At 40.0% G+C, this 23,506-nt stretch overlaps 1 protein-coding gene across 1 annotated transcript in view; it reads left to right on the forward strand.

Moving 5' to 3' along the window:
* Positions 1-12,862: 12,862 nt before the first annotated feature.
* The window catches only part of LOC108968709 (netrin receptor DCC), a 43,018-nt gene continuing 32,374 nt past the window's right edge, over positions 12,863-23,506 (forward strand). The window contains exon 1 of the mRNA XM_018932892.1: positions 12,863-12,947. Within this exon, the coding sequence (XP_018788437.1) occupies positions 12,863-12,947 (85 nt within the window). The remainder of the gene's footprint in view (positions 12,948-23,506) is intronic.

Raw genomic sequence — 23,506 nt, forward strand, 5'->3', positions numbered from 1 at the left:
ATTGYTGTATTTTGTACGCTTTCAATTCAAGATATCGACAAAAAAAAGTCAATCCATACATCAATCTGAGTTGCTGCGAACGGCGCTGGCTCGACTCTCCACGGTCGTCGTCTACACTCTCAGTTACGGCTGCTATATTCTCTTCACTGCGTGCTGCACGTGGTCTATTCGGTCGAATATTAACCAGTAATGAATGCTGGCTCTCAAGATGGGTGATGATGTTGCGAATAGTATGCTCAGTAGGCCGATTTTGTTTGCTTTTTATAATTTTAGAAGATCTGTTTTTTCTCCTAAAACCCAAGTTTTTTCTGAAAATATTTTGTGGMGACTCATATATACATACATATGTACCTATGAATGAATGTATGTATGTACTGGTAGGTGGTGTATGCAAAGTGGCTTTAAAGTGTTAAAATCAACAAGAAGAGTGATAATGACTTTTTAACAATGTGCTTAACACCACAAAGGCCCACAATACACAATAACAACAACAAACCGTCCGCTTGTAAAACATCTAAAGTAATGAYTGCAATTTAACCTTTGAACGCATCGCAAATTCTGTCAACAAAGATACAAGACAAGTGCGTTTGGACTTGCCACAACTACAATTTTTTAGTTTTTATTTTTGTTTTATAAACTCAGAGAGTTTAAAGTGTCAATAACAAAATTGCAAATGAAAATTTCTTCTGTTTCGAAAAACAAATTCAGAAAAATTTCAACAAACGAGATTTAATGATTGCCACACACATACAAATATAAATACGCGAAGCTTGAAGCTCGTTTGATGTGCCTTTTTCTTCTTGGCATGCGGCGCTTGTGGCAGCAGCAATCGTCCCCCGGTAGCAGCTCTGATGAGAGATAAAAGTATTTTTTTTTTTCACATGTAAACCACTATTTGCTGCCATATACACACACACATATATATACATACACACATGTCTGCGAGTGGTCAGTGGAATACGCCAAGGAGTCGTTGCGCTGGCTTTGCTGCCTCAAACCCGCTTTCGATGTGTAATGTTGACAAAAATTTTATTTATTTTGTTGTTTTTGTTGTTGGTGCATCAGTTGTTAATGCAAATAAGCTGTCACGGAATACAAGCTGATGAAAATCCATGCATTTTCGAAGTGTCTTCAATGACAACCGAGTTTATTTGTGTTTCGTTGTTTTGATTTCTTCAACTTTCTTTTTATTTTATGTGACATTTAAGATTTAGCAAGTTAATTAATATGCAGTTTGTTGTATGTATTATTTACAATTAGGGGTATCTTGTTTACAATATTGACTTGCGGTAACTTTTTGTTTCTGTCTACTCTTTGCTCTCTTAGAGYGAGATCTGCCTGGATCCCRCCTCTTTTGTACGAAACTATTTGATCTTTACCCAAGAAACGATTTTCCCTCAATTTATATTCGATTTATATTAAAATCAAGTAATCAAGCAATTTTGGTTTTATTAAAATCTTCAGATTCTTATTTAAAGGTGTTGATTCGAGCATGTCACTTTCATAGTAGGCATCATCAGATCGGGTAAGATGAAATTTGACTCAGACTGACAAGAGCCTACACCTTAAGGTATTTTAATACAAACCTTTGTTATCGCCTTGAAAGAAATTTCGCTCTTGAGCAGTTATGAGTATTGGCATGCGCCTCGGCTGGGATTACCTTTTGTGCCTTCAGCACATGTTCTATCTTGCAACCTTTACTTGATGTCGTTTTTGGAAAAACTCAGAACTTTTGGCACGAGTTAGCTTAGTTAGTTTCACACATAAAACATTAAAAAAACGTGCTGAATAGATCAATAGGATAATAGAATATGTCCTCACGACGAACTGCAAAACCTGTTTCTTTATCTTTTTCCACGTTATCGTCCTTAACAGAAATGGCATGGTTGAGTCGATCTGTAAGTTATGCTGAAATCCTCTGGTGTCTGCTCTCTAACTCTAACCCGACAATTTTCTAGGAGTTTTTTTTTTTTTTACTTTTTTGGTGCTATCGTGGTTAAACGGCACCCGTGAGGCAAGTTTTCGATGACTTCACAACCTTCACAGAATGCATTGTGCCACTGAAATAAATGAGCTTGTGACAAAGTAGACTCCCAAAACACTTCGGTACTCGGGATTTCATTGAAATTACAAAATTTTTAGCAAACTTGTTATTATTTTCTTTTTTGGTAAAAATATCCACACCAACCTTCCAGTTCAGGTTATTTTTGATAAGAGGGCATATACTCATATATATCGTTTAAGTTTAAGCTTGATTTAAAATAATATCAAGAGCTTTCTTCCGATATTCACGTTCTAAACTAAATAATAAACAAATTTATGGATCCTCCAGATTTAATGAAATAATTTTATGAGATTAACAGTTACATCTTCATCAAAAGTACATAAAATACCAAATAGTTAATGGGATGTCGACTTCATTAACCATAAGTAGCTCTTACGAAAGCCTGCCGCCAATATGAAATGTATGTATTTCGAGCAAAGGCAATCAGAGTGGCATTGGCTTGTAAATATTTTTCAATCAGAATGACTTTTATAACGGTTAAATTAGCCCAATTATCTCAGCAAACGGACATTTAGTCGTTGACCCTGAAGTATTCTCGCTTTTATCTTCCAATTTCGCCCTTACGAAAATTAAATTTCTTCATCTCCATCCACGCTCCCCGCCCCCCTTCCATTTGCATACACATTAAAGTGCCATCAATTTATTAAACATGCATAAATGTGTAATTTTTTATGGCAGCGTTGATTTTGTTTGACTTCTGATTCCAACTCATGCCAGCAATAATATCGTAATTTGTCAAGGAATAATTGTTGCTGCTGGCATTGTTGGCATTGTTGTGACGTTGCAATTTACATGCTAATTAAATTAATTAAGGATTTTTTCCGCACGCGAAGATGAATGTCGTCTGTCTCCAAAAGCGCCTGCCTTGCCGGTCTGTCWGTCTAGCTGTCAGCCTGTCATGTCGCCTTTAATTGCGCAAATTTGGCAGCGARGCACCAACAGTAGCAGTAGCAACGACAACAGCAGCAGCATCTGACGACAGCTCAATTCGATTGATGATGATGACAACGGCGAAGATGACGACGCCATCACCAGCAGCTGCTCACGTTACGGGAAGAAATATTTTGTAGATGTCTAAATATGTCCAATGGAAGACAATCTCGAAATTTCGGGATCTGCATTTGAAAAAATAAGTTGAAATTGATTGAAGAAAATTTTTTAATTTCTGCAAGCTGAGTTTTCGGGATCCCGAATTCTGGARCTTATGCCATTATCACAAGCATGTATTCATCTAACACGATTTTTTGCTTTTGTGGTAAGCGCACCTCACATTTTTCCGCGACAGTAGCAATATTGCTGCCACATCGCTCGATAAGCGTGCAATRTTCGCCACCGTTCAGAGTGGCGCAATAGTTTGTGGCAAGTTCAAGTGTGCGGGCATGTCACTGTCGCGCACCCACTCCACTCATTGAGTGTGTGTGTATGTTCGTGCAAGCAGCATAAAAAAGCACAACAAAAACAAATACTCGCTGTCGCTGTCTACATAACTACGTAAAGTGTGGCAGCTCCAACGGTGGCCGATTCGGTGGCAGTTGTTGACTGTCGTCAGCTGCCACAAGTTGCATGCAATATCATATATTTTGCCACTTAARTGTGTGTTGTATGGAAAAAACACCAAGCACACAACAATAACAACAAAAATGGGAAAGYAAGAGACGTTAGTAAGCAAAAACGGCGAATATTTCGAGAGGGGAGGGAGCGCGACTGCAAAGTGATGAACTCTGTGCGAGTAGCCAAGTGGCAGAAGCAAGAAGAGTTGGTGATAATCTTCGGAAAACTCAATTTAACTGCGAAGACAAAAAATAGATACAACAAAAATGCACGTGCAAGCCACGTTCCAAAGGATAAATATGGGGAATAAAGTCGCAAGTTGATTTCTTAGCTGTCGCCGAGGARAACAGTAGCGCAGTAAAGTCTCGATTGCCACATAAAATGTCGCAGCAAGAAAAAACGTCGGGGAAGCACTACAAAGTAAGGTCATAATATACATACCTTCATACACATATGTACATAAATGAACAAAGACTATGAGGATATACGAGGTAAGCAGTATTAGYGCTAACACTGAGCGTTAACTCGAGTTTTAAGTCAGCCTTATTTGTGTATAATTCCTTGATAATTCGAGCATGCTTCAGAACCGAAATACTATCTGGTTTTTGCGTCAGAGGCTAATCCACATTTTCTGGGTGAGAACTTTGAACAGAACCTTAAGTCACCAAAGTATCCTATTTTGAAAGAAACACATATCTGAACATTGGATATCCTCGAAACAAACTTTGACTGCATACCGGATCATCTGGATCATGGAGTTGTCATATCGAACTCTGGTGGCTTCTTCTCTGCCCTCATACCAACGAGGGAGATGGGGGAGGGATGAAGCCGTTGGAGGAGAGGGCAGTAGCTTCTTTATGCATGGGTCAAAGTTTGGTAGGATGGTTGGTGGGGGGGTTTACTGTGGGGTGCTCTCTCTCAACTCCAGTTTCAGACTTTCCGACTATTGCAGTGTCTACCAGGCAGAGGTTGCAGCCATCAAGGTAGCAGCAGATTTGCTGCTCCGGAGAGAGTCCACCTTCAGAGAAGGAACCATTCACACAGGTAGCAGGACGTCGATACTGCCCTTGAACTCATTTACAGTGTATTCAGGAAGAGTGTCTATCACTATCTCTAGCAGTGAGAGTATTTGTGATTAGACTGGTATGGCTGCCGGACCACAGCGGAATCGCAGGTAATTACAAAGCTGATGAGATAGCAAGGAAAGCTCTCTTTACCGTCAGTAAGGCTAGCGCTTCTCATTATTAGTGGGACTCTTAACAGACCACTGCCCTATTGGTAATCCTACCGGCCGCCGTCTGCAGAAGTTGTTTGGAAGAAGATGCGGTAGAAACAAGCCAGCAACTTAGACACTTGGGGCACATACCTTCAGACATCCCGCCGAACTGGCGGGTGTTGAAGTTAAGCGCCTTGTAAAATTTGTATTGGCTACTAAGCGTTTTCTCAATCTGTAGTTCCGAACATGGCAGTTCTTATTTTCAATCGCTTCACAAAGGACTACATTTATCAGTTCACTTGCGATCTATTGACAGGCATCTAACCTAACCTAACATAACCTCCGTTCCCTACTAATAGAAATTTACACAAGCTAACAGTCCTCGTCGGGATTGGGTTCGTCTCCGCTTGGTCTAAGATAAAATCTTAAGTCTGACCCAATATATATATTTTTTTATCCTTTAAACCAAACATACAAACTGATCAGTTAAAATCAAGTTCTTAAGGAAAACTATTTTATTTGACAATGTATCCTTAAGAAATTTGACATACAGCTGTCATACTTACTRTCTGATCGGAACATCGGTGAAGCCGAAGTTAACGTTTTTTCTTTGAACGTGTAAACAACGAGGTAGGTGGAAACTCTAACCCAATAGATGTTCATTACTTCAGCCTGGATTGATATGCCCCAAAATCTTTTTTTTTTTAATTTAATCAATTTTGCTCCTTATTATGAAACTTTTGCGCTCTAATTGGTTGGACCAAGCTTGATTGGAGCCGCTGTCAACCGGCCCTGCCGCATAAGGGCAAATTATGTGCAACCAYAACTACTTCATCAGCACAAGAACTGCAACCACTTTGCAACTTTCGTAGTTTCTCACATGTGACTTTATCTTATCGTCGCTTCTTCTTCAGTTCTTTCTTCCGCTGTGCATTTTATAGCGATTATCAACAGCATCGAAGCAACGATCTGCCAGCAAACAACAATAACAGCGATAGACGCGTTCATAAATGCACATCTGTATGTAGTTAAGTTGTCACAATGCAATAACAATGGCAACAATAGTGGAAAGTGTCGCAAGTAACTCACGTCTGCCGTTGAGCAGCAACTGCAACTGCAGCTCGGTAAAAAGTTGCTTAATTCAGTCGCGCGAATGATGTTGCAACAACGGCAGACAAACGTAAATTATTGTTGTTGTAGCTACTACTGTGCTTTTCTAAAGAAATGCCTAATGAGCACACGAACATCAGCGCGGATTTCTGCGTAAGCATTAAAATGTATGAATCATTTGCGAAGGTAAATAAGCGGCAACAATAAGCATAAGCAAAGCGGCTGTGGCAGCAACCAGAAGTACGCGTATTCCACGCATAGCAGTCGTGGGTATATGTATAAGTACAGAAGCTGCCGTTAAATGCTTTATTCTTCTTTCAATTTCATCATTATTTTATATTTAACGTTGCAACAATTTKTATACCCAACGCACAACTACTCGGTTGCAAATCGCGTACTTCGACAGAGCAGTGTTGGAAAAGTCAAAAGTGTTTATTAAACAGAAGTCAGCTTCTCTGAGGCGTATTAGCGACAGCTTGTCAATTAACGTAAGAGTTCGCCTCAAATTTTTCTCAGAGAATTAATTTATCTCTTAAAGAGAGTTTATGAACCGTAACAGTATCGCAAACTGTTCTCTCTAATTCTGATTATACGGTAATGTGTGGTTGAAGGGATTAGGTCGTATAAGGCATGTCTACATACAATTTCCTATAGCCTATTGTATATTTTATAGAGACAGTCATCCGAGCAACGAGGCCATGAGTTYTCACGAAAGTGCTCGCTAGTATATTTGGGTTCGTAAAACCTCAGCCTTTTCTGATGCGAGTGAATAGAGCTGAAGTGTTGAGTAAGGTTCCGTGGTTCATAGATTTGTTTCCTCATTTGTAAATGGAACTACAATGGCACGAAAGTAGTTGAGAGAGTAAGGTCGCTCCTATCTAAATCTAAAAATTTAAAAGCTCTTAAAAATCAAAGCTGTGAGTGAAAATTATTATTCCCTTGATAGCTCCGCCCGATACTCTAAACTGAATCCCATTTATTCTAAAAACGGTATATACAGGGTTTTTTCTGGAAAGTRATAGGACTGAGTCGATTTAAAAAAGTTTACTGAATCAATCGTTACAATTCATTAAAAACTTTCAAAATATGCCCCTTCTGCGTCGATATAGCGCTACCAGCGCTATTTCCAATCATTGAAGGCGTCACGGAAGACATTCTCTGGAATAGCCATGAGAGTCGAGGGCTCGCTTCTTGGATCCCCTCTGTTGTCTCAAAATACTTGCCCTTTATCAGCCTTTACACTTGTCACCTGTGATTACGTTACTCAAAAATTGGGGGTCACTTTCACACACGTTCGAGTTTTCGCACTCGCGCACGAACGCTGAATTTTCGGCTTTCACACCCACAGATACAAGTCGGGTGAAAATGTTTGTTTTGACTCTCCAAGTGCTTGGARACAACTGACCAGCCGCTCGTTCGTTAGCTATGAACGCCCTCTACCGMATCCAGTCGGTGCGTGTACGCTSCGAAGTACAGTTGCGGCGGAAGAAAATCRRWCYTATTACTTTGCGGACAAACCCTGWATGTACGTATATAATAGTAGYACTTCATAYCTTTAAAGAAGAACCCTTTTGGTTCGGAATTTTGGAGAACTTTGGATCCAYTAACACAAATGTATACCGGTTCTGCAAGAGCATTAATAAATCAAGCACGTTTATGCGATTTTATTATTTCATATTTTCAACGTCCAACAAACACACGTACACATACAGCCATGTATTCCACAATCGAGGACGGGAAATAGTAAAATAAAATAGCAATTAAAAATATTTATGGGTTTTTAATTTTGTATTTAATGTCGAGGAAATCAAGCGTTTGCTAGGCCATAAAAATCGGTTGTTTGAGCAATACGGAAGAATGTTAGCGCCGATGTGAGTAGGAAATCGTAAATTACAAAGTTTTCGCACGCCGCGCCAAATTTTCCACCGATCAAACTTTTATTGCTTCACTATTTTATTGCAGCGAAAAGTCCCAACTTCGTAACGCAATAAAAGTATATTATTTTTGTTGTTATCTTCTTTGTACGAATACGGCAACGCCACCAGAAGTGCCATAAACAATTGAGTTCTGGCACAAATGGAAAAGGATATGCGCKCAACAACCTCGTATTCTAAGCAAAATAGTAGTGCAGCGTTATGCTTTTTAACATTCGATAGCGAGCTGATGGAGAGTCTCAAATTACCGTAAAGTAGTAAACACGAGTGCACAATCGCGTAGATTTCATGAAGAAAGGAGCGCATGTTTCGCCTTTTGTTTTGCTCGAGCGGGAGGGAATGTGTATGTGTGTGAAATAAAGGGGTATGAAGAAGATTGTAGTGCTGTTACGACGATGGTAATCGTAATCTTAATTCTAACACATCTCGACACTTGAGTGTTTGACGGCAACCAATAGGTGGAAGGGCCTCGCCGCTTTGTTCGGCTTGGCAATAGAGGCAGCAGAACAAGTGCGCAGTGCTGCGGGTTGAGCCAGAGCGATATTTACGACCATCCAACCACGTAACAATGGGCACTCATCTAGCTCATTCAYGCGCACAYTCGTRTTCAGGAAAATTGCAGAGCCYTCAAATTGTTACAAATTAAAATTGGCTTTGGTTTGTTTTCGGCTCCTAATACTTATATGCAGCGAAACATTGCCTAAAATTATGTATGAATATTTAGCTAAAGCTAAAATGAATTTTAAAAGAGGAAATTAATGTCTCTAAGCCTCTTCAGAATTGAAACTTCATAAAACAAGTCTTTCTGGAAAGGTGATAATATTTGGTAGTCGAAAAAGTCTTTTCGTATTTCTCATCAAACTTCAACTTATGTTTTTTATATTTATAATGAACTTTAATGAACCAAATATGTACTAATTTTCCGCTATAGACATATCATTCTCGGCGAAAAAATGCGACAAATAATTTTTACAGACTTTTCTTGMAGCCAACTTTACTCCATYAAGGGAGTTCTGCGTTGACCRAAACAAATCGTAGTACGATGGAGCAGCTGAAGTGGATGATTCCTTTCCAATCCCACCAAACACTCAGCATAACCTTTCGAGGCGTCAATCGTGGCTTCAGCACGCTTTTCGCAGATTACAAGTATCTCGTATTTGATCCACTTTTCGTCTCCAATGTTTCCATTTCATTTCGTGTTTGCCAAAAACGTCTCCAATGTTTCCATTTCATTTCGTGTTTGCCAAAAATCGCAGATTTTAATTCGGTCCATTCAATTTTTCACAGACAGTTCAGGTGGTTCCCAAACACCGATCTTCTTTTTGTAGTCAGCCTCTTTTAAATGGTTCAAAATCGTTTGATGATGAATCTTAAGTTCTTTAGCGATGTCATGGCTGCTTATGTGACGGTCCTGGTCAATATTTCCCATAATTTCATCGATTTTTTCAACGATAGGTCGACCAGAGCGAGGTGCATCTTTCACATCGAAATTTCCCGAACGGATTGAGCTACACGAACTGATACAGCATCGTCTCCGTAAACTTCACAAATTTCATTGGTGGCTTGCGAGGCATTCTTCCGCTTTCAAACAAAAATTTCAAAATATAGCGAATTTTTTCATTATCTTCACTCACTTTTGATCAGCTGTAACTTTTCCTTAACTTCCCCGAACTTAATTTTTTTTTTTTGGTTAACTGAAGCTAAAAATCTCACCTTTCCAACACTATATGGTATGACACAATGTGATTGGAAGCACTGGAGATATACGACTGCGACGACATCTATTGATAAAATACGAAAAGACTTTTTCGACTACCCAATATATAAAGTGATACTTCTTCTTGCGATTCTTCTTTTGRCAACCATGTCGAGAACTTTTCCTCATGCATTCAATTCAATCCAGTAGTTTTTGAGTGTAGATTTTTCCGCTCATGAATAAATTTGGCAACATATGTGTGCAAGCTTAMTGACCACAACTGTACCAAGGGCAAGTTGAAGAACATTTGTATGAAGGATCGAACAAAAGRGTTTTTTGCATGCAAAACTTAGATCCTTTCTCAACTAAGTACCTATAATGTAATAAACTAGTAAATTGTGTTGTTCTCTTGCGGTTGTTGTTGCTTTTCGAAAATTGATGTGGCCTGATGACTGCGCCAAAGGTGCGCGTTTGGCGTAAATGTCGATATTTATGGTAATGGTAATGTTGATGATTGTATTGCCTTRCTGATGGCGACTGCGTTTGCATAAAAAGCCACAACAACAACTCCAGTAACAAAGACAATTTAGCATATGTTACGGAATATGGCATACGTATGTAAATAGAGGTAAATGATGGGAGGGAGGCCTGCGCAGYCCYCACTACACTCCGCATTTTCTCACGTTTCTACGCCACAATTCATTTGATGAGRATAAAGGCAGCGGTAGAGGACAGGCGAGGCAGCCGACAAAAAACGCTGTAAAAAGGACACGKCAGTGCAGGTAGAGCGGCGTTCGCTTGCTGCATACAAATACCCAGAAATTTATTGCGATTCTCAAGAAGTGTGCGCACATAAATGCGAAATAAAATATAATAAGAAACAAATGCAAATAAAAAGCACAAGACTAAGACAAGAGGAAAAAAACAAAGGACTCTAGCAAAATAGACAAAGAAGTAGGCAAGTACTCAGAAGGAGCAGCAATTCAAGGCGCAACTCCACTACAACAGCACAAAAGCCGTTGAAAAGGCAGCGCTGAAAGCGTCTAAATAGCAAGTAATAAGGCCCAAAGACACAAAACAAATAAAGACTAAAGGCGGGTTAAATATATGACAAAAGGCGCAGCAAATACGACAAGCCGTTGAGCAAATAGCCAAAAGCGTTGCTAATAATAATAATGACAATAATAATGATGCGGAGCGCGCTCGTAAAAGCACACATCAGCGAGCCGACGACTAGSGTCGGTTAGCGGCAGTGGCAAAGGAGTCGAAATGCGCGTGACAAGGGTTTGAGGGATGTAGGGGCGCTGCACAGCAACACAGCAAGCGTATCAAATTGTGCAACGGATGCGTTGCAACGCTGACTTCTGTTGGTTACCGAGTCTCCGCCGGCGGCGCCGCGCAGCCCCCCCTCTGTACCGCAAGCACGAAAGTCTGTCTGTAGAGTTTGCGTCTGTCCATACGTTGGGTTGTCATAACGCGCCATTACCACTTTGACAGTCATTGCCAGTGTCAACTGCAACGTCACCGACTCGGCTGGCCGCCTGTTGCTGAAGGCYTTCCGTTGTTCGCAGCGTTTTTATTTTGCAGCGCCGTCTTTTTTTGCCACACTGTGTCTTCTGCTTGCTGACGCATGTGATTGACAGCTGTGAGGGCATCTGCGCAGCTTGCAAATGAGCAAATGAGCCGTCGCTTTCAGCTGCGCTGCCTTGGCGATTGGTGCGTTTGCGCTTTTTCTCCGTATTCGAGATAGATTGTGCGATGGCGGCKCTTTCTTGTAATAGGACAACCCGGCAATAACTTAACAACTAGATTGTTGCGCCTCATTTGCTGCTCAATGTTTGTCCCCCATTTATCATCATTAAAGTTGAACTTAAATCGAGCTCATAGTGTGTTTCTGGCAGAAGAATTTCGATGTGAATGAGTGAGAGATTGTTGAAAGAAACTGTGGGATTCTTCAAATAGATAGTATCACAGTTATTATATATAAATGGTGATAAAGAAAAACCCCAGAAACTTGAAATTTAATCGGGAATTTTTATTATCATTCGAAAGAACATTCTTTGGCATCTATTTTTTGATGACCGCGACTACATCTCAGATGGTCCATTGATTGAGTCCAAATTTGGATGACATTTCCACTGGTAATTGGCGAATAATAAGCGCAATGTTTTGCTCCACAGCCTGAGTCGAAGCGGTATTGTCCGCATAGTGATATCACTTGATAATGGTGGCGGATCGATCAGCCCATAACGTGAAATTATCTGGTCATCGAGGTGTTCTCTCAATAAATCTATTGATTSATGCGATGCGTGGGAAGTGGCGCCGTCTTGTTGAAACCAAATGTCGCTGAGATCACGAGCTTAAATTTCAGACATCAAATAGTCGGCCATCATGGCGCGATAGCGATCGCCATTGACGGTTATGTTCCCACCGACATAATTTCTGAAGAAATATGAACCGATAAAATTGCAGCTCTTAAATCTCTTCAGATTGATCTTTGTCCCAAATGCRGTAATTTTGCTTGTTTATATACCCATTGAGCCAGAAATGGGACTCAACGCTGAACAAAACTTGGCTCGAAAACGTCGGATCTTCTTGAATCTTTCTAAGAGCGCATAGAGCGAAATGATGTCACTTCGGAAGGTCGAGCGGCTTCAGTCACACTGCATTTTGTAAGTTTTCAATTCAAGATCTCGACGTAAAATGCATCAGTGCGAGTTGCTGCGAAAGGCGTCGAATCGGGTCTCCACGGTCTTCGTGTACACTCTCATCTACGGCTGCTATATTTTTTCGTTGCGTGCGTTGAACGATTTGTAAATGTTTTTCTTTCCATGATGAAATGCCAAACAATATTGAACAAAAGAAACATGACAGCTTGACACAATTCACGCGTGATCTGTTAAAAAGGCTATTGAGAAAGGTACATCTACTTGGATCTGCATATATAGTATGCTGGTAAAAAAAATTTACTATAGTAGAGAATGTCGTGTATTTGCATGCAAAATAGCTTTTCTAGCCTTAATTCGTCTCAGGGAGCAGACCTCAACACATGTGTCCTTGCTGACTTGACTTGATTATGAACTTTCAATTACAAACATTTTACTATTCACTTTAGACAGCATTGGCTGGAAATTAGCAAATGAAGTTGTTTGTTCCCGTGGGCGCAAACAGAAAATCGGCGAACAAATGACCAGTTTTTCACGTTTACAAGTTGCACTGCATGCATATTGGCAGAGTGGCTGCAGGTGGACACAGCTGCGTTGGAAAATAAATTATTACAAGTGCTAAAAATGTCTGTAAATGGCTGCATAGCAAGCGCGCGTGAGCATGCTGTATGCACATCGGCAGCAGAGGTTATACCGAATGCTCCAAAGTGTGAGTAATGTAGTTTGTATGGATTTTTACAATAAATCAAATAACTTCGTTGGACATTTGATTTAAAGCAGTAGGTCTCGACCAAACAACTGTTTGAAGCGTACCACTAGTCGCAATATTAGTTAAAGATTGAATTAGATTCCAAATAGACTCAAAAGAGTTCAAACTAGACATTCCTGTCTCATACCAAACCACAAAAGCACTTGTATCCGCCCTTTAGATCGAGCAGCACGGAGCWACGTTTATGTTTTTAACAATGAACTTCTACAAACTATTGTTCCAACTTTTTGACAATATTAAAAAGAGCGACCTCTGTTGTGATTAAGTATGTTCATTGTTTTGTTTTTAATGAGTTTGAAATTATTATTTTTCCTTTGAGTTCTAATGCGCATGCCATTCAACATTCAAATGGCGAAAATACTTGTAAAACAAAAATCACCAAAATCCGTGCTGAAATTCGCAGTCGGCACAGCAAATTGCAGAAGTCGCTGTGAATTAAGTAGAAAATATACCAAATTGTATATAAGAGAATAAATCCTAGGTTGGCTTACTTTTTTATGACTTTTATTTTTTGTATTTTTGTTTTCTTTCTTTTTGCTTGCTTCTGCAACGCTGAGCTACTTCAAAGGGCAATTGTGCAGTGTTTAYGCTGCCGGATGCCAAATCAAACAATCATTTAAAAAACTCCCGATTTCCTGCACCAACTGCCTGAAACGCCCGTAAACTCTCGTGTTTGTAGTAAATAAGTTCGGGSAAAAGCTTTCTACTCGCTCCGTCGACGCATTTTTACATTTTCATGCAGCCTCGGAAAGTGGGTGGGTAGTTTTACAAGTATGGACGCAAGATTTACACATATGTTCTCCAGCACACCACCGGTTTGCGCCTGCTGCTYTGCTGTTTTAAAACTGCTGCTCGACATTTWTCTCTTACCAATCTCGAAAGCTAACAGTAAACACTTCTATTGGCAGTAGAAGAAATATATGTATTTATGGAGCTTCTCCATACCCTAGCGCGGTGCGAGCGAGTGAGCCCAACCAGCTAAAGTCATAAATTAGCCTGAAGCCGCAATATTTCAAAAACACACCAAACGCAACGAAATGAGCAGCGGCGTTGGGCGGCTGCTGGGCGCTCCAGCTCTGCTATGGCAAAGGGTGGGGCGGCTGGTAGGGTTCTCTGCTCGGGTTGCAATGAAATTAATGCGTTTGTAGTTGCAGTTGATGTGTTGGCATAAATTGTTGATGATTGCGAAAAATGCTGAGCATTTCTCGGAGTACTTTCGAAATTACCTGGAAGAGTGATTTTGTGCGGTAAACTTTTAAATGTTCTGATTAATAAAACAAAAATGTATAAATGAAAGAAAAAAGTCGGCATTTTATGGGAGTTGAATGAACGCAGTAGGAGTTTAAGTGCTCATAGAGTTGCACATTTGCCTGCTTTGTGCCATTTAAGTTACCAAGCAGGTACTTATGGTTTTACTGTTTCGTGTAGTGCAGTTAATAGTGAGTATTAAGCGCTATGGTTGTTGTTAACTCGGTTCAAATCGACGTAGATGCATAAATATGCCGTGTTTATCATTTGATTTGACTGGCGTTGACCTTTTCAATGTTCGCCARGAACGCGGATGGGGACACCAAAARTGCAATTTCACCGTTACGATGTAAGCCGTTAATTTTATTTACTTCCTTGCAGCGCGTTCAAGTGCGAACTGTAGTCCATCCGGCCGTTCCACCGGCATATGCGAGTTGGAGGTGCTATCTATTGTACAGTGTGCTAAAAACTGAACTTTATTTGAAATGGAAAATATGTATGTGTTCAGAGCGTAACCATAAACAGATTAAAGCGGTTCTAWGTTTCTATTATTCGGTCGTTCACTAACTTATTTCGTTTGACGACAAGCTGATTTTATTGAATTTTTGGCAGCCAACTTCACACTTAACCGCTTTGCCGTTATATATTGGGTAGTCGAAAAAGACTTTTCGTATTTTGTCAATAGATGTCATTGCAGTCATTGTCACATTGTGTCATTCCATGTAGTGTTAGAAAGGTCAGATTCTAAGCTTCTAAGCTTTGAAATTTTTGTATAAAAAGGGGAAGAAAGCCATGCAAGCCACCAATAAAATTTAAGAAGTTTAGGGAAGCGATGCTGTAACAGTTCGTGTAGCGCAGCACAACAATGTTTCGTCGCTTCCTTCTGGAARAAGCTGTTGAAGTTGAAAAAGTTGATGAAATTATGCAAAAGATTGACCCGGRCCGTCTGGTCTGGCTACAAAAAGAAGTTCAATGTTTGGGTACCACAATAACACCTGCGATTCTTTGCTGAAACGAAATGAAATCGAAACATTTCTGAAACGAATGGTAACAGGAGACGAAAAGTGGATCAAATACGGCAATAATGTGTGAAAAACACAATGGTCCAAGCGTGGTGAAGCTCAACCAAAGGTCGCAAAGCCAGGATTGCGCCTTGAAAGATTATGCTGAGTTTTTGGTGGGATTGGAAAGGAATCATCCACTATGAGCTCCTCCAGCCTGGTCGAACGATTGATTCTGCATTTTACTGTTAACAACTGATGAGATTGAAGCAAGCAATCGAAAAAAACCGCCAAAACTGATTAACATTCGTCTTTCATCAAGACAACGTTAGACCACACACTGGGAAGTTTTGATGCATCCACCATATAGACCTGACCTTGCACAATCTCACTGCCATTTGTTTCGGTCAATGCAGAACTTCCTTAATGGAGTTTGGCTTCAAGAGAAGCCTGTGAAAATTACTTGTCGCAGTTTTTCGCAGAGAAACCAAAAACGTTTTACACTGATGGAATAATGTCTCTAGCGGAAATATRKCAAAAAGTGGTCGACCAAAATGGTGCATAATTGGTTCATTAAAGTTCGTTAAGAATAAAAAAAAATAATTTGAAATTTGATTAAAAATACAAAACGCCTTTTTCGAGTACCCTATATTTGAACAGCTGATATAAYAAGTAAGTAAATATAGTGTTAGTAAACATTTTTGGAATAGTTTTTGCAAAATTGGAATACAAGCAAGGCGAAAATGTTGTTGGAGATGTGATTGATTGGCCGAACGCCAATGCAAGGACTGGTTTGATATAAAGATATTCCAGATAGCAATCCAATCAGAGTGTCTACTATATATAGTAGGGGCCTCCCTTTATTTGCATTGTTAAGTCGGAAATCCTAAAACATAAGAGAGATGGACAAAAATATTTGTCAGAAAATCAAGAAAATTATTTGCATAAAAGTACCAAGTCAGCTTCAGAGTTTTTGATTAGTACTATTGGTATAAAATAAATACATAGTCCAGTTATTAATAAACTTGGTCTTATAACAAAGGTAGTCATTTTTTCACGTATCATGCATTAAATTTCCTTAGCTCTGCTAATTCCGATTCACTGTGCGCTCAAGTCTTCACTGATGACCCTCTCTAGAAACTACATCAGTCCAATTTCTTTATATGTTTACATGCGAATAAACAACAACACATCTGGGTGCCATGAAAATGAACCAGAGCAGTGACTTTTTCACTCGATGCTTACTCATGTCTGCCATTTTACAGTTAAATTGACGCCTCCAATTAAATGGAGTGAAGAGACCAACGATCGCTTGCTCAGCACCGGCATAAAAGTGTGTATCTAGACTCGCCTGTCTAAAGTAACCGTTTTAAATTGTGCGAGATTGCATTTAGCTTCGCTTGTAGTTGTAAACTGTATGTTTGTGTGTACACATGTATGTACCATTAAAAGGCTACTGGGTAGCAAAGCTGCACATTCAATATGTGGAGTGCTTCCATCGGCATTTAGCGTTTGTGCGGCAGGTGGGGGTTGTTGTCTGGCGGGTGTGTCTGTAAACGGTTGGCAGATCCGCGAAGGACACATAAAGTGGGCGCGTAATAGTGATGCCAGACACAAATAATTGTATTTGCCGGACATTTTCGAGCCSCTAAAGTGCGCCGCACACAGCGCAGCAGATAATTTTGACGCGCCACATGCAAAGCTCCGTTACTTCATCGGCTAAATTTCAGAGTTCGTTGGCAGGCTTAGACTTACACGTGACACTGCTATAGCTCGTGGGCGGCTTATCAGGGCTTAACGAAATTGAGGCGGGGATTTGATTTTGTAGAGATTTGCTAGTGCAGTGAACAAGCAGAAAWCTTTAGCCGCAGGCGATATGTGTAGATAAGAGCCCAGCTAACAGAGCAAAATAAACGTTGTCATTAGCAACTGAGGCCATCAAACAGTTCCGGTGTGTCATGTGTATTAGTGACGTGTGCGTATAAGTGACGCACATTAGTAAATTTGCATATGTTTATGTATGTGTACACCCATCGGCATATTTAGGGTACAGTCTTAAACACAAATGACGATTATGGTTGGCCAATGCAGAAATTTAGAAATGTCTGTGCTTAAGTACACAAATTTACACGAAGTTTTCTCTCAATAAATTCATTGATTGAGGTGATGTGTGGGAAATGGCGCTGTGTTGTTGCCGCCGAAATCGCGAGGTCCAATTTCGAGCATCAAATAGTCGGTTATCACGGCGCGATAACGATCGCCATAGACGATTACGTTCTCAGCATAAGTTTTGTAGAAATATGCACCGATTATTCCACCGGCCTACACCAAACCATGGCAGCTCAATGATGAAATGGCAACTCTTGAATCTCTTGAGGTTTCTCTTCGTATCAGATGAAGCAATTTTACTTGTTTATATACCCATTGTGCCGCAAAAGGGCCTCATCGCTGACCAAAATTTAACTAGAAAACGTCGAATCTTCTTAGAACCAAGAGTCCATAGAGCGAACGTCGAATCTTCTTAGAGCCAAGAGTCCATAGAGCGAAGCGATGTCGCTTGGGAAAGTCCAGCGACTTCAGTTCTTGCACAAGCTGTATTTTGTACGCTTTCAGTTTAAGATCTCTACGTAAAATGCGCCAAGTCGTTCCATACGGTAGTCCGCGTTGCCGTTGATGAATAGACTCGCCATAGTCTTCGTGTACTCACTCAACTACGGCTGCTATATTTTCTTCACTGCATGCAGAACGTGTTTGACCAAATATTATCTATTGAAAAAAAGAACCTCTACTTGGATCACCCGTTAGTTAAGTAAAAAATTGTTTCTATCTGAGCAACTCTAATAATTTTTTCAAACAAATATCACCACCACCGACCATATAAGGGTATCACCTATGTATGCTACCACTGGAAAAGGTGTTAAAAATACAACAAAATACTTTTCTGATTGATAACACACCTCACTGTTACCTAACTCAATAATAACAAATACCTGTCGATAAATTTCAGTGAAATTACGACTTTTGCACAAGTTTATCCATAAATTCTGCGTTATGTCCTCGAACAAAATAAAACAGAAAACGAAAAAATATGAGAAGAATTACTGCAATGAAGACGACCGTCATAAATTCTCATTTATTGCAACAACAGTGCGTAAATGCCCGCTTTGATTGCATTTTTTTCACGTTTTGCGCATCGCCCTGAATGGCGGTACCTCTTCTACAAGGAATGTGGCAGCGACGCAGCCATTGGAACTTGCAACAAGTGGAGAATTTATTGATATGAGCAGCAGTAATGCAATTGTGCCTTTTGAATTGCGCCTCTGAATGGCTCGAGGCGACACATTGATTATTTTTAGTGCAGCGGCAGAACTTGGTTGGCTTGGTCTATCCGATGGACAGAACGTTGGTATTATTTCATATTGTAACAAAGAAGGCAGAAGATTTTTCGTCAGACTATTATACATATACTATAGGAAGTATATTATATAATTTCCAATGAAGACGGGATTCAAAGTAATTGCTGAAATATAAATCTGCCATCACCGATGAGTTTGCTTTCTGGCCTTATTATTATGTGAAGAAGCTAAATTCGGAGCTTAAACCCCTTTGAAGAGATTTTCCTAGTTTCCTTTCGAACACAAAAAGTCATCTGATACTATTGGTGGGACGAAGTCATTACAGGCCTCTACTTCTTAAAAAAAAAAGAACCAACATTGTCATTACGAGTGGTTTATACTATAATCTATAAGTTACTCATTATTCCCGTCCTGTTATATGGTACAGAGGCATGAACGTTGACAACACCTGACGAGTCGACGTTGCGAGTTTTCGTGGGAACGGTTCTGCGGAATATTTATGGTTCTTTGCGCATTGGGCGCGGCGAGTATCGCATTCAATGGAACGAGGACCATTCACATAGATCAGCGAATTTATACTAGGTTATGGACGAAAACACGCTAGCTCTAAAAGTGTTCGACGTAGTACCCGTTCGGAAAACAGAAGAAGAGGAAGACCTTACACTTGGAATCTCTAACTTTCGCCAAACAGTGAAAAGGAAAAACGATTGGTGCGCTGCTGTAAACTCGGCTATAACCGCGTAAGCGATGTCTATGCCAATAAAGAAGTAGAAGAGAATACAGGAAATGGTACATAACTTGTCCGAYGGAAKGATCTTCATAAGTTCCGAAGGCAGTGGCCATATCTTCGCCTGCGGTATTGRTTAAYAATCGAACAATCATTTCATGTTATCGATAAACCATGATAAGACATGTGTACACACCACAATACGGCTATGGCCAATCGACTTTGCGTGGGCTATACTATCTTTTCACTGTCCCAACTGTGCACGTTATAATTTTTCATTGTAAGTGACTAAGTGCAAATTAGTTAACTTTGAAATTTGAAGACTGCCCAGACGCAACAACAAGATATTTAATAACTTCTGACGAACCGCTCGTTCCCTCATCCTTCCGACTCCAGGTGGTTAGCTGCAAATATTAAACWAATGATTAGCAGCAACATTGACAGGACGGCCGCGCTTGGCTTGATGAGTGATTACAGCTGCTTCATGCTGTGCGCCAGAAAAAACGACCGTTTCGCGGAGGAGGCGAGCTGACCGCGCTGCTCTGAACCATCCGCCGAAGTGACTGAGTGAGCAGAGCTATGCATAAACACACATACACAAAAAGTTGTCGGCGAGGAAATTGGGATGCGGTGGTAAATTACGGCAATTTGCGCTGATCTGAGCTCATACGTCAGTCGCTTGGCAACACAACGGCGGCGGCGACGGCGACCACGGCGTCAAACTGACTGAACGAGTCGAAGTGCGGTGTCGAAGGCATTTTGGAGGAATGCAAGTCTATCGGTATTCGTGTGTAAAAGTATGTATGCAACGGCGGATGTGGCAACGTGCTGCAGGCACCGCTGATGGAAAGTGAGAAAATGCTGCATGCGCCACGCTATAAACACACATATAAGGAAAATGTGAAGCGTAGTTGAATTGTTGCATTTGCCGTTATCAAGCGCTCTTCAGATTAATTTCTTGTGAATTATTTGGCTCCACCTAGAGCTTTTATCGATGGCCGTTGCGCCACCATAAGTTTGATATATCGCTCGTCGCTTCAAGTTTTGACGCTTGTTGCTTTTGTTTTTGTGCTTTWTAATCGCTTAAATTTCTCTTTCGATGCATTGAATCAAACGTCAGCGTTGCCGGTTGCGTTGATGTGTCGGCGCTTGCCCGTGGGCAGCTGGTGTTTGGCGCCTGCGCAAATGYAAAGTGCAGATGAACACAAACTCAACTCGAAGCCATTGATTCACATCATATCTGTGCATGTGTGTGTGAATGGGTGTRCTTGTGAAAAATTTCACGCCTATAGCGAATGGTAAAATGTTCACGCTTATCGAGCGCTTTGCTATTTGATTTAGTGGCGACAAAATGCATTTTCTTTTTTCGCACAGCTTTTCCATTGCTTTTATCTTATTAAGTTTCTCCTTTGACTTAAACACAAATTGTAATTGAAAGCAGTGTCCGGGTATTTTTTTTATCAAAGCTTGAGCGTTTTGAAAAATTGTCTTTGCACTCCAGTGGCCGATCGCCTGAACGTTTCGTATCATTAATCATGCGCGCCTGGGAAAAAGTGAGACCACTGTAGCAATTTTGTTGCTTTTGTAGCGTAAGATTGAGCGACCTCTGTGTAGCTAAGAGTATTTACTAGTACGCTTTTATATTGTCTTACATATGTACCGTACTACATACCATTATATGACCTTATATTGGGTAGTCGAAAATTCTTTTCGTATTTTGTCAATAAATATCATTGCAGTCGTAGATCTTCAGTGCTAGCAATCACATGTGTACCATTAAGTGTTGGAAAGGTGCGATTTTAAGCTGCCAAACCAAACCAAAAAAAAAAAATTAAATTCGGGGAAGTTTAAAAAAAGTTACAGCTGTTCAAAAATTAGTGAAAGTTATTAAAAAATTCGCTACATTTTGAAATTTCTATATAAAAAGCGAAGAATGCCACGCAAGCCACCAATGAAATTTGTTTAGTTCACGGAGACGATGATGTATGAGTTCGAGTAGCACAAAAAAGGTTCGCTCGCTTCCTTTCCGAAAATTTCGATGTGAAAGATGCACCTCGCTCTGGTCGACCTATCGTTGAAAAACTAGCTGCAATTCTGGGAAAGATTGACCAGTACCGCCACATAAGCAGCCATGACATCGCTAAGGAACTTAACATTCATCATCAAACGGTTTTGAACCATTTAAAAATGCGAGTCTTTGCTGAAACGAAATGAAATCGAACCATTTCTGAAACCAATGAAAACAAGAGACGAAAATCACGGTTTAAGCATGGTGAAGCTCAACAAATGGCTACAAAGCCAGGATTGACGGCTCGAAGCTTATGCTGAATGTTTGATGGGATTCGAAAGGAATCACCCATAATTTTGATGCATCCACCATATAGCCCTGACCTTTCACCATCGTACTACTATTTGTTTCAGTCAATGCAGAACTCCCTTAATGGATTAAAGTTGGCATCAAGAGAAGCCTGTGAAATTTACTTGTCGCAGGTTTTCGGCGAGAAACCAGAAAAGTTTTACACTGTCTCTAGAGGAAAAAGTGGTCGACCAAAAGGGTACATATTTGGTTCATTATAAATATAAAAAAAATTGAAGTTTGATTAGAAATACCATTTTACTTAAAATCTATTGCCCGTGTCCTTCTTTGACTTTTCGCATTTGAAGCGAATCGCGTTAATTGACGCTTATCAAGAAATGAYATGCCGATTAAATCCTTTTAAAGTTTTGCTGGAAAGCTGCCGATTTTGATCCAACAGCTTGTACTTTCCACTCGGATATCGGATGAAGAATTTATCAATATTTTATAAAATTTCATAATCTAAATTTGTGTTTCTGTGGAGAGTAAGGGAGTGACTTAAAGTGGGTAATTAGGGTTGGATGTTCAAAACAGGAAAGCGCATTAGCTTGGTACCACCCTAGTGAAGATAAAAAATAAATATATTGATTTTAGGGGAACCCGAAATACATATGGTATTAGATGTATCAATCTAGAGGAGCGTAGAAGTCTTCTAATACTTACATACATACGTTTATGCAATTCTGCGAAATATATTTTAAGACTTATGCAATATTATTTTCTCTTTTCTTTGCAGGTAACTTCTAAAAAACATATTTGCAGCAATTTCGCATTAAACAACATTTGTGTATGAATATCTACAACTATAACGACCACCAGAGATGAACCATTATCAATGAGATTGTCTCGGATTATCATTATGGCCATGGCTGATTGCTTGCCACCCGACACGAGTGCATATATGAAAATATCAATATTTRCTGGAAAGCAAACAAGMGAGAATCTGTCTGCCGCAGCGCCGRCATATTTGTTGCCACATCTGAGCTTTAACTTGTTAATCCCACTGACATACAGTTATTTTGATGAATATTTTGTGCATATCACAGATTGGAAATTCAGAAGCCATKTTTACTCGTTAATACTTTTTTACATAAACCCAAATTGTTCTTTTTCATGGCTTCCAACTGCATATGCAAGTTGTTGCAACTTCATTCAGTCAAGCCAGTCGAAATGTGCACAGATTGCTACCAGATTGCGTTGCATTCCGTTTGTACAGCATTTCCTCTCRCTCCTMTGCTTTTGGGCCTTGGCTTCAGCTRCAACCGTGCAAYCRTGCAACCGTTCCGCTGCTTCTCCTATTTCRGTTTGTTCTCTCTTATCGATATTTCGTCCAATTAGGCGCTGCCGAGACATTCGGTTAAGTGCTTATAAACGATGGAAGTGAATTGTTGAAAATCAAATTTAGAATGCAAAAGAGCAAGAAAATTCAGAAGAAGCCATCCACAAGCAGTCGTAATGCAGACTTATAYACAATTTGTGTCGAATTGAACTTTTTCAAATTCCCTTTGGCTCATTTAGCTTCGGCGCTCAGCTCAGCTCGGCTTTGTTGGCAAAAAGCTTGTATAAATTCGGCATGAAATTAAAAGGAAATCTAATTGCGAGGCACAAACAGATATTACCACGGCAACGCAAGGGAATTACGTGTAAAWTAAAAATAAATTTGTTTGCCGAAGAATTCAAACTTATTTCAATTTCCAGTTGCTTCGAATGAGAATAATGAMATTAGGAATTACTTTGAATTACTTTTGGAAGGTTTACACAAATTGTAATTAAAAGTCATTGTTAAAATGCGGTATGTAGACCGAGGTAGT

This window comes from Bactrocera latifrons, unplaced genomic scaffold (genome assembly GCF_001853355.1).
Source record: "Bactrocera latifrons isolate USDA-ARS-PBARC rearing strain unplaced genomic scaffold, ASM185335v1 scaffold_227, whole genome shotgun sequence".
NCBI classification, from domain to species: Eukaryota; Metazoa; Arthropoda; class Insecta; order Diptera; family Tephritidae; genus Bactrocera; species Bactrocera latifrons.